Source organism: Mauremys mutica, chromosome 5 (genome assembly GCF_020497125.1).
Source record: "Mauremys mutica isolate MM-2020 ecotype Southern chromosome 5, ASM2049712v1, whole genome shotgun sequence".
Lineage (NCBI taxonomy): Eukaryota > Metazoa > Chordata > Testudines > Geoemydidae > Mauremys > Mauremys mutica.
In genome coordinates this window covers 63,243,668-63,256,275 of record NC_059076.1, presented here as the reverse complement: position 1 = coordinate 63,256,275, position 12,608 = coordinate 63,243,668, and the positions used below count along the sequence as shown (strand labels likewise).

At 39.1% G+C, this 12,608-nt stretch overlaps 1 protein-coding gene across 5 annotated transcripts in view; it reads right to left on the bottom strand.

Annotated features, from left to right (window-relative positions):
- Positions 1–391: 391 nt before the first annotated feature.
- The window catches only part of ARFIP1 (ADP ribosylation factor interacting protein 1), an 86,666-nt gene continuing 74,449 nt past the window's right edge, over positions 392–12,608 (bottom strand). For all 5 annotated transcript variants that reach the window (XM_045017856.1, XM_045017854.1, XM_045017858.1 and 2 more), the window contains one exon: positions 392–1,975. In XM_045017856.1, the coding sequence (XP_044873791.1) occupies positions 1,820–1,975 (156 nt within the window). In that variant the 3' untranslated portion in view covers positions 392–1,819. The remainder of the gene's footprint in view (positions 1,976–12,608) is intronic.

Genomic DNA, 12,608 nt, shown 5'->3' with positions numbered 1-12,608 from the left:
GCACCCACAGAGTCAGCACCTATGCTAAAGCGCTGGGATGGCATTCTGGAGTATTCTGGCACGACTGAAGCCCTGCAAAACAGTAATTATGAACAAGGAATCCAAGACAACAGCAGTGATGTGCATTCATCCTTAATAATAGAATCAGCTCACATTTTTAAGTGGCTTCAACATACAATCACTGACATTTATTCACAAGTAGATTTGTTTGCACTGGATTTTAACTTGCGCATAATGTCAACTTACCCTGTGCTAAGTTATAAAACTTACCATGCTCCCAGTGCTCATTTACTGAAATTGAAGTGTCGTGTTCACCTGGTGGTTCTCAGAGTTTTTGCTGCAGAGAATTACAGCAGAATTCTATTTATAGTTATCGACAAGGAAAAAGATATTGCAGCAAACACCTTTAATATGAATAAAAAATTCACAATGGAGGTACATTCTAGGGAAATGTAAAAGGAATGATTACAAGAGAAATTCTGACAGAACACACAAATAAAGAAGGCTCTGTCAGACTATGAATCTAATGAGGAATGACGTAAATATGTTTGATTTATAGTTACATTATTGTGTTAAGCACTGAAAACAAACTTTTAAGAAACATCAGCTGAAAGACACTTGAACATATAGTACATAAATCATACCATCCACATAGTTGTAAGTAATAGTCCTTAAGTACTTCATTTTACTTAACAGAATACAAAGCAATGGAACATGTGCAAATGAGGACTCACATATACTGAATTTAAAATGCCTATGATAAAATTAACATATATAGTTACATTTAAATAAGGATTACACTACTGATGGAGAAATGAAACATACAAATATCAGCCACATTATCCCTGCTGCTGAAATATGCTCCACAGTTAATCATACTGGCCCTATTTTTCTCTCAAATAAACATCACATCAATCCATCAATCTTAACTGAAGTTTTATCTTAGTCTAAAGTGTAGAAAGAAATATAGCATTATGTAGTATTTTTTCCCTTGTTGGGAACAGAGACAAAAAAAGGCTCTCTTGTGGATTATATACACTGGTTGAAAGAAGTCTCTCATGAAAAGGCACATACCTGTGATTTAAGGCTAGTATGGTATTTGTTTCATGCAGAAAGTAACATTTAAAAATGGAATTAGTATGGCAAGTGGTTGGCTTCATCCAGCTAGCCACTTGGTGCAAAGCTAAAATGTGTGCTTAGAAGCCTCAGACTGACAGTGATTCTCGCTTCTTTAGAGTTTTTGTTTTTAAATATACAATCGACAGATAAAGACCTACCTTTTAAAAAGGTATTTGCTGCAATTCCATGAGTCAATCAGCCATCTATTACAGCTGTTGCCTCTGTGCAGGTACTGCATGAAGGCCTTATAATATTATTACTCTGAAAAATATTTTTACTCTCCTTTTTAAAACACAATTACATGAAAATGATTCATTAAAGATGTTTAATATATTCATATATAAAATATCAGATGTTGGTACAAATCATGTAAACCTCCCTTTGGAAATATTTTGACTAGCCACCACAATGACCAGAAACCACAAACATCTTATCAGTGCAAATCTATATTTTTGTTTAACTACAGAAATAGCCATCAACCCTCACATACAAAAGGAGTACTCAAAATCTGAAATGACAAATTATGCTTGGGCACCAGAAAGACACCACCCTCCAACCATATTCAATTACAGTATTATAAAAGGGAAAAATTAAAGCTGTTTGTGCAAGAATCACTGCAACAGTCCTGCTATCCCAACCCCTTATTTTTTATCAGATGTACAGATTCTAGGTTAAACAATGCTCCTCTTTTCTAGTTTGATCACTGTTCTTCAAGCCAGGATGGAGCATCTACTCCAGGAGTTTTCAATTTGATGTGGAACTGTTTAAGTGTCTGTTCAAGCTGCTTCTGATTCCCAGAGAAGTATGCAGCAATGGCATTGTGGAACAGAACAAGTTGATTGTGCAATACTTTAACCTGTGGACAAGGACAGAAGGAGTTAAAGATGAAGAGGCACTTGATTGACACTTGAGGCTTTAGACATAACAGGAGATTTATTGGATGTACCAATTTAAAATTCAGACTCTAAACTAACAGAGAAGAGTTATTCAATACATATTTAACATTTTATGCAAAAATCCAAGTTTTTGTGATACAATCTGAGGGTCATTAGGGTCTATTAATTCAAAGAAATTCAATTCCCCACTACAAGATTTTTCCGGTCACAATGAAAACTAAGGTAATGTAAGAAAGTATTTGTTTTAGAGTGTTTACACTCTGCAGCCATTTATTCTAAATATGTCTGAACATGTTCTTGTATTTAGCTCTACTTTATTTTCATGCAGAAAGCAGCATACAGATATGCTCATAAGACTTTGTTAACATTAGTAAGAGACTTACATGCTCTATTAGGAGGCAAATATATTTGTTGATGTCTGAAATACTCTCTCTCATTTAGGTATTATAATAAATTCAACCCACACTGCAACACTTTTTGCGATAAATGATATATATATTCTCACTTGCCAACCCTTTTAAGCTTTATTAGTTCCTGAGAATCGCCAATTTTTCTCAAAATAAATAGTGAAGACATGGGTTTAGCACTTGTGACTTGATACAATAGGGAACAGGCAAAGACAAAAATTCAGCTTCACTTGTAATTTAAGAACAACTGTTCTTCAGTGACTGAGTTGACACTAAGGGGGAGATTTTCAAAGGCACACAGCAGTTAGGCACTTGACTGCCATGTGTGCCTTTGAAAATCTCCCCCTAGGTCACTTATGACCCATACATATTACATCCAACACCACCCGTGTATGGATAGGGGTGTTTAACATATAGAATGCGAACAGGAATATGTTCACAAAACATTTCTAGGGAATAGGGTTACAGCCTAACCTGACAGATTAGTATAGATGGGCCCTTAATTTGTCATGCAGCGTAGTGAGCAGCCCTTTCTGAATGGACACTGCTGGTCTCAAATAGTATCACTAAAGCATATATTACAACTATTTCTTCTCCTAATAAATGTTCACCCCATGATATATGCATTTTGCCCAGGACCTGACATCTTGGGTCTGCTTTTGAAACACTAGGTAGTCCATCTACTCACTAGGTAGGATGCGACTAAGTCACTGTGCCAGCAAGCAATCCACTAAGCAACATAATGATAATCAGACAAACTAAGTACTTGAATAGATAGGCTAACAATTCATTAAAGACGTCAAATCGGTGTACAATTTATAAATGCTGGTGGGCCAAATCTACTTCACATTTGTCCCCTCCGAGATAATATACATGGGCACTTTAAAAATGAGTTGCTATCTCGTTTATGTGCCCTTGAGGAAACAAAAAGTCACTTTTCTGATGTAATCTGCTTCATTGAATCATAGGTCTTTTTCCATCCGAGTGCTCTTAGGTAATCCAGCCCAGCTCCCTGCCAATGCAGAATTGTTCCCCCTGCTATATCATATAATTGAACCAGGATTATGTAAGGTTATATTGATACAAGTTTAAAATACACAAGATCCTTGTTTTCAATCATTTGCTACACGATTCCAGACAAAATGCAACAGATAAATGAAAATTTCATCACAATATGACAGCTTGCTTTTACCTCACAGAAGTGAAGAAATTCAGGAACAAATGAATGTTTGTCCTTAAGCCCATTCCTTTGCTTATCAGCAACTGTAGACACTTCTATGCAAAAGTCTGAAGTGGATGTGGGATCATAGGAATCTTGTGCAGACCCACACTTCTAACCTAGCATTTTAAAAAGGTATGCCAAAAGGGAGAATTGCCCAGTGAAAGTCTGCAGCACCAATCTGTCTTTGCAAGAGATCAGACAAACCAAAAGGGGTGAGTCTCCCATCCTGTCACTTCCAATGCCCCAGTTCTTCATCTCACTCCTCTATTAAACACTCCATCTGACTATGGTCTACTTCTTCCCAATCACCTTCACCTGATTTGACTTCATTTTCTTCTTCCTTGTGTCACAATTCCTCCACTAACATCACTCAGTGATTTCAGTGATGACCTGCTTGCCTCATTGTCTTAATTTCATTTGAGCTGGATCAACTCTTCCACTCACTTACTTGGTCTGGTCTTCATTAAACACTGCTTCAACTCTAACTTCTCCATTGAGATTCCCCTCAGACCATCATCTAGTCTCCTTCAATATTGTCCACTTACTTAGACTTGTTTGATATTGTCTGGGCTGAGTATTTGGGCTGGACGGGTTTCTGTTTAAATTTAGTGTTCTGTACCATGGTTTGTTTAGATAATTTGTAAGGAACTTATGGCACCGAGATTAGAAAGAGGGTCATCTGGGCTATAAATCTAAGTACTTAAATTAATTAGTAAGTTGAAGATAGCTCTCAATCTTTTAAAAAATGTTATGAAATTCCAAAAATCATTCTGTGGCACAAATCTGTATATTATCCTTGTTTAAAAAATAGGCAACCATGTTTACTGAACTTAAGTATCTTTATAAAGATACTACAGATTATTTCTAAATTATAGTGGTATCGAATACATTTTATGAAGTTAGACTTTGATAAATCCAGAGTAACAGACATTAATTTCAGGGCCACACTGTTTTAATTCCTAGTATGTTCTCTTGATTTTCCTGTGTACTGTATTGGAAACGCTTGATGCAAGTGAAAAAATTGCCACATCTATACAGTCTTAAAATGCAGGCTCCCCTCCACTGACCACTTCAAACTGACCAAAATTGGGTGAACTTGATAGTTTCTAATCACAAAGGTGGACATGCTTCCATTTCTGAATCTGCACTATCAGATGACAGTGAATTATGTGAGGGGCTAGGGGGGAAGGACTGTGTGTGTTAAAAAGGTCGGGGCATTTTGTTAAACAAGAGAATAAAGAAAGGCTACTTTATCAGTGAGTTACCGTGCTTTGAGAGTGCTGTCTATACAAAGTCACTCTCCTAGGATGTATTACCCCAGGTGTTATGAACTTCTAGAACCTTCTGGAAAGCTCTGGCTGCCCATTGTGGGCTGCACAAGTACTGCCTCATGGCATCAAAGTTAGGATGTTATAGAAGCAACAGTCATGATTCCAAAGTTATGGCTGAGTTTTACATGTGAAGCAGGAATTCACGCCGCATTTTATGTATCAAAAATGCATCATATCACCCTCCCCACAAACTACAGCACTTATTCCAAATATCATCTACACATAAATCCATAAATTCAGGAATTTAAATTAAGAATTGGACCTTTCAGAAATGTATCACATTGTGTCAGTCTTTTTGCTTCTAATGATTTAAATAATGGGCCATCTCTTCTCTTTTTCACACCTTCCAGATAATAAAAACTCACTGAAGTCTTGTATATAAGCTATATCTGGGGGGAAAAAATAGGATTAATGGTCATTTTTTGCTGCTTTTCTGCATAATTGAAAGTTTCTCCTTCAGCAGAGGCTGACAAATCATGTTCTTCAGAATGCCACCATATCTCATTGTTTTCAGTGGGACTGAAGATGCAGGCTGCCCTTAGCAATAATGGCCACTGCTTTCATTCACCTGATCCTCACAATTTCTCAGTGCCTTTGAAAGCACTGGACACTACCATCCTCCTTAAGGGCAGCTTGGCATCACTCTTATTTGAAACAATGGGGAGATGGTGACTATTTTGAAAGATGACAACTTGAGTTTCTCTGAAGGAAAATACCGGGTATATTTTATTTTTCTGTCTCATTAATTCTAAATATTTATTTAAAATAAAAGCTACCCATTGCCTAGTTCTACGCAACTGGAAGGACAAAACTGGTGTGCATGTACTGTTGGGCATGCATGTGCTGGGGAACATGATGGATGAGGAAAACTCAGGAGTGCACTGTCTCCTTTGCAGTTGTCTGTCACTGCAAAGCAGGTATAAAATCCATCTCAACTGGCCAGTATAATCTGGATGATTTGTGCTGCTCTGGAGTGGCTAAAGCAGCTAGAGCATACGAGTGATTCTGCTTCTAAAGGTTAAATAAAGTATGAGCCTTAAACTATGCATCTTCTACTCAATAGAACTATCATATGGGAGCATTCTCTTTGAATTTCTAGCTTAGTGTACATGTATGAACTTTTCAATTAAACAAGGAAATTCCAAGACAAAAAACTAAATTAAGATGGCATTAAGTTGAGAATACATATGTATAAACTCTGGGTAAAATACATTACAATAACATCATTATCCCAAAACCAAATGTTATAAATCTAGATCATTCAAAGTTTAAACTTAACTTAAAAAGAAATCCAAATATGTTAAGGGTAGGCCACCCAAACAACTCTAATTCTGCCCAGTAGTGATACAGGAGAGGAGGGTAGCATGGGTGGGGCAGGGGAAGAAAGGAAAAAATATTAAAAAAAAAAATCCACTCAATCTAATCTGGAACTACAAATACTAGAATTGTTTATTATAATCATATGGCTATTGCATGGTGCAACAATACTGCATGATTATTTTCATTATACTACTGCCTAGAAGCACTACTGATATCATGACCACACTGTTCAAGGCACTATACAGACACATAAGGGACAGCCCCCAGACACCATTTGGTTGTTTGATTGCCCTACCTATAAGGGCGTCTATAATAGGTGAGAACACATTTTTATCCATAAGACTGCTTCCTTCAGACTGCTTTGAGTTCTTAAGATTTTACCACTCTTCAGCATTTTGCATAGCTAAGGCTCTTAAAGGAGAAAAAAGCTCTAGAATTAAAAAGTTCTCATGTATAATTTATTTCAGCACCAAGACCACATATATTGTCAGAAATTTATTGACTGATGTCCATTCTAGAGATACAGATGTACTAATACAGCTCAGTGTTCCTACTGCATTTGATAACATTGTTCATACAGTATGTTTAGGATTTTCTTCATATGCAGTAATTCTGGCATATGAAAGACGGCTTTCCAAACCAAAGATGCATGCCAAGCAGGCCAGTATGGACTATTGCTTTTTCAATTATCTCCCTTTATTTCAATCTTCTCTTCTTCAATTAAAACAGTGGCACTTCTCTTGTGGTATAAAGAGAAGACAGGAAATGGCAAACTCCAATTAATAAGGGGCTTACCAAAGCATAATGTAACAACATCTTTGTAACTACTGGATAATAGTATTATGGAGACTGTTCCATCAGCTTAGGAGTTGAAAGTTCTGCAGTTGTTCTTAAACCTAGTCTCCTATATGGTATACTGAGCTAACAAGTGAAGCAATGGGGTAGCAAAGATTCTCTTACAGCCTTACTCTGGGACTTGTTTTACATGTACGGTATTTCACTCCTTCAGATACAGATTGAGTCATAATTTGACTAGTTGTAAAATCTGTTAGAGTGCTGGTGAGACACAAATGTTCCTTTGGTAAGACAGGTTTAAATGATGTCTCAGCTTTCATAACTACAATGGGAAAAAACCTAAAAGACAGATTAATTCAATTTCCTTTTGATTAAATAGAGTGCAGTAATCCCTCTGGATTTCAAGAACCTTTCTTCAAACTTTGTTCTGAGGGCTACCAAATTTATTCTGGGAAGAGCTCAAAGTACTATTTTAGCCTCAAGTTCTATTCCAGTGAAATACTGATAACATTACATTTTCCAGTATCACATACAGGACAAGTACTAGTTGCAGCAGGAGCTCCTTTGTTTTTCCTGATAAAATCCCATCAGCACAGCCTGACATGAAAAGAGAGTGGTGATTTAAGAAGGATTCATTGGAAGGAGTATGATTCCTATATGCTCTGTGATTTAGGAATCTTCCATTAAATCCCAGTAAGCACAACAAGAAAGAAGAGTCGTTACATAAAAACAAGGGAAACTAGGAATTATATACAGACAAAGCTACAGGCTGGAAAAATGGGTTCCTATCACAGTAAGTAACCATAATCCTGTTTTGGCTTCTTTTCAACGACCCCATATAGAGATAGTTGATTTAGAACACAAAGATGATGTTAGGAGGTGGGCCTAAAGATGTATTTAAAAAGACCCCTCATTATGGCTGTTTTGATTAAGATACCCTAGAGGCCTCTATTTTCAAATGGTAGCTATAAAAGTCCTACAGTAAATATTTTAAAGCTTCCAATGCCATGTAGTTGAGAAACAGTGCTAAGACTGCTAAGCACACAAGAACAGTTTTTTAAAATCCCTTTTTAAACAGAAAAAGCCTTTAGCCAAACCTCTCTCAAAGCTCAAGATAAATCAAGACCGATTGCCAGATTTTACAATTTATGTAGGAAATTGTCCATTTCCAGCCAAACCATTAGTCCTTAAATCTATGTGCAAATTCCACTTATATTTGTTGAAAGTATACAGGAAGATTTCACTAATTTTCAAAAAACCTTATTAGCACACATTTCTAAAACTCTACTTAATTTTTTAGAAATTACCTCAATTAAATTTAAAATACAGTGTTGCTGTGTTAGTGTTTAAATAGGTATTTATGTATAAATGTTTATTTTTATGGCAGCAGTACAGAAGTCAAGAACTGTGTACTATGCTCATAAGAAAAAACATACAACTTGAACTATCATAAGAACAAAATATCTACTGTGTAGAAAGCACTGGAGCTCAGAAATTCTGATACTAGATCTTGTGTCTAGAAGGTAAGGATGTATTCCCTGTATAGAGGTTGAATTTAGTCAAGGATTCTCCTTCCCCCAACCTCAAATTCCTACCCAACCCACACAAGCCCAGAAATGACTTCAACCTTTTTACTGTAGGATAGGGCTTCCTTAAGAGATTGCAAGTCTCCCGGCTCCAGTACAGGGTTAACTACAAGGCAATTCTCTACTTCCCTATTGCCAATCCAAAGGTTGTTTGCAGTTTCCGCCACAGTTCTCAGCCCTGTTGAGTTATTTGTCCCTTGTAGTAGCAGCAGTGGAAACCAGAGGCTGGCAGGGACAGATTCGGGGACTGCAGGCTGCAACTATCAATATAATTCTGCTGTTAATAAAGACTCCTGAAGGAAGAAAGAATTCATCAGGGGTATCTGCAACATTCAGTTTCATTAAAAAAAACAACAAGGTGGCAGTAAATGGACTCTTGTGGCTCAATTAAATCTCAAGATTATTCCATCTCCACACTAGATTGGCTGTGTTTGTTAAACTGCATGTGTGTGACGTGTTTATGCAATTTGTATTTACACAACCATGAAATCTGCAATTTGATATGGGTATAAAAATGCAAAAGGGCAAAGGAAAAATTTCTGCAAGTGCTACCTTCAGCTGTTTTAAAAGTCATACATCAATAGCTCCCCTATAAAAGTTAAATCATTTCAACGAGAAAAAAAAGCCAAACTATATCAATTACATTAAGTCCTTAATCATAGACGTAACAGGAAGCAATGAAAGAAAATTCTCAGTACACCAGTTTGCAGAAAAACATTTATCTCCAGTTTCCAGATCAGCATACACTGAAAGTTCAGCTTGTCTGAGAATTAACAGTTTAGTATCTGCATTACCGTTGGGATCTGAGGTTCAGTTTGCTTCAAGAATATAAATTATAACATTACTTGCAAATGGAAGAACTATGCATCAGACACTTAATGGGCTAGGTGCCTCACATGGTGTTAACAGGAAAAACTCTGATAACACTGATTTTCAACAGTTGATGATCTGGCCCATTAAGGGTTTGGTGTGCTGTTTATTTGCAGATGGCAGAGCTATATAGGTATGGATGTTTTTGAAGGAATCTGAACCTCTGGTCCTAATACTGATGCCGGTTTAGTAAAGTATGTTATTGCTCAGAAGAGCTGAATCGGTGGATGTAGAGCTGGAAACCAGAGGGAAGTGGTGTTTTTTGTAAGTGTATGTGCTGAGACTCTCTCCTTTTTCGTCTCCCCACTAGTTTATTGTTCTCTACTACTTTTTCCCCATTGTGTTGAGGGCTTAATCTAACTGTATTGTCTAATTTAGGTTTGGGCTACACTACAGAGGTAGGTTGACATAAGGCAGCTCCCGCAGATGTAAGTTGCCCACTACATTGGCCTAATAACTCCACCTCCATGAGAGGCATAGCATTTAGGTCGATGTAGTTAGGGTGATAGTGTCTGCATAGACATTGCATTACTTACATTGCCTGTTGGCCCGAAGGCAGGAGGAGCTCCAGCTGTCTGTGCCCCACACAGTTTAAGTCAGTGGAAGCGCTCTTGGCGAGGACGTGCACAACCAACACAGTGGGCACAGTGTGGACAGGAACCACCATAGTAACTGCGGTGGCTGTACGTTAACCTAATTTAGGTCGACTTAATTTTGTAGTGTAGACAAGGCCTTATATTGACTTCAGTGGAGCTAAGCTGTTTTACACCAGCTGAACATCTGGCCCAAAACACTTTCTCTTGAAAAGTCAGAGACCTGCAAGGATTTTGGGGTTGGTTTGGGTTTTTTGGTGTGTTTAAGAAAAACAGCCTGCACCAGAGTAACAGGTTATGTTACCAATGTCAAGGTTTTGCAATATGAGCTGGTGTGCTACTGAAAATATTCATCCATTGTTAGAGATAGAGGTTGCTAACTCTCCCTTCCCTGTGGGCATTTGCAGTAACTGCAGTCATAGGAAAGGACTCTAACCATTCCAAGCACGTATTAATAAGACTGTACTATTTTTATACCTATCTAAGAGAAAATAACTTTGACAAAATGGATTTTTCCTATCTTCATTTTATCCTAATCCTGACATTGTCATTAACTTCCAAACCCATACATGCAGAGATCAGTAGTGTCGGTTAGAAACAAGAACTGTAGTAAGATGTTTGCATGAGAAGCCTTTATTTTTCTATTTCACAGGAACAGGGGTGGGGTGGGGAAATAACAGTGACTCTTGCATGTCTGAAAAAAAAAACTCTCTTGCAGGACCAGAGAGAGAGAGTGAGTATGTGAGGGAAAGGGACTGGCAGAAGCAATCCTGTCTAGAATCTACGAGAAAGGGAAACTGTTCCAAGAACCAGACCCTTGCCTAGATCCAGGTTGAGGGATAGCATAGTTTTGCTTCTGAGCCCTGGTCTACACTACGAGTTTAGGTCAAATTTAGCAGCATTAGATCTATTTAACCCTGCACCTGTCCACACAACTAAGCCATTTTTGTCGACTTAAAGGGGCTGTTAAAATCGATTTTTAAGGGTACTCCTTCCCGAAAAGGGGATTAGTGCTGAAATCGACCCTGCTGGGTCAAATTTGGGGTAGTGTGGACACAATTCAACAGTATTGATCTCCGGGAGCTATCCCAGAGTGCTCCATTGTGACCGCTCTGGACAGCACTCAACTCCGATGCACTGGCCCAGGTAGACAGGAAAAGGCCCGCAAACTTTTGAATTTCATTTCCTGTTTGGCCAGCATGGTGAGCTGATCAGCACAGGCGACCATGCAGAGCTCATCAGCACAGGTGACCATGCAGTCCCAGAATTGCAAAAGAGCTCCAGCAAGGACCGAACAGGAGGTACTGGATCTGATCGCTGTTTGGGGAGACGAATCCATGCTCGAAGATAGCGCACAGCAAGCAAGCGGATAAACCATGTTCCTTGACAGCTAGGAAATGTATCACCCTGGACTCAGTACCCTCCCAACCCATCCAAGGCAGGCTCACGGACCTTGAAGGCGGAGAAGGGACCTCTGGTGAGTGTACCTTTGTAAATATTATACATGGTTTAAAAGCAAGCATGTTTAATGATTAATTTGCCCTGAAGACTTGGGATGCATTCGAGGCCAGTACAGCTACTGGAAAAGTCTGTTACCGTGTCTGGGGATGGAGCGGAAATCCTCCAGGGACATCTCAATGAAGCTCTCCTGGATGTACTCCTAAAGCCTTTGCAAAAGGTTTCTGGGGAGGGCAGCCTTATTCCATCCTCCATGGTAGGACACTTTACCATGCCAGACCAGTAGCATGTAGTCTGGAATCATTACATAGAGCATGGCAGCGTATGGTCCCGGTGTACCACTGAGCTATCCCTCCCCTCACTATTCACAAATGAATACAAAACAAATCTGGTCTCTTTATTGTTTTGATCCATTCCATCTCTCTTATACAGCTTAGGCTGGCAGCAGACGGTGCAGTATGACTGCTAGCCGTTGTCGTCTCCTGGCTGCTTGCCAGAAGATGGTGCAGTACGACTGCTGGCATTCGTCATCCCCCATTTATGTCCAGGCGCCCCAACCGACCTCACTGAGGCTGGGCAGGAGTACACATCTACCCAGGCGCCCCCAACCAACCTCACCAAGGTCGGCTAAAAGAGCACCCAGGAGACGATGACTATGGCTACCAGTCATAATGCACCAGCTGCTGCTGCATAGCAATGCAGTACCACGTCTGGCAGCACCCAGGAGACGTATGATGACAGTGAGCTGAGCGGGCTCCATGCTTGCCGTGGTATGTCATCTGCATGGGTAACCCAAGAAAAAAAGATGAGATGATTTTTTGCTGTTGCGTTCACGGGGGGTGTGGTGAGGGCTGACAACATTTACCCAGAACCACCCGTGACAATGTTTTTGCCCTATCAGGTATTGGGAGCTCAACCCAGAATTCCAATGGGGGGCGGAGACTCTGGGATAGCTACCCACAGTGCGATGCTTCAAAAGTCAACGCTAGCCTCAGTACTGTGGACACACTC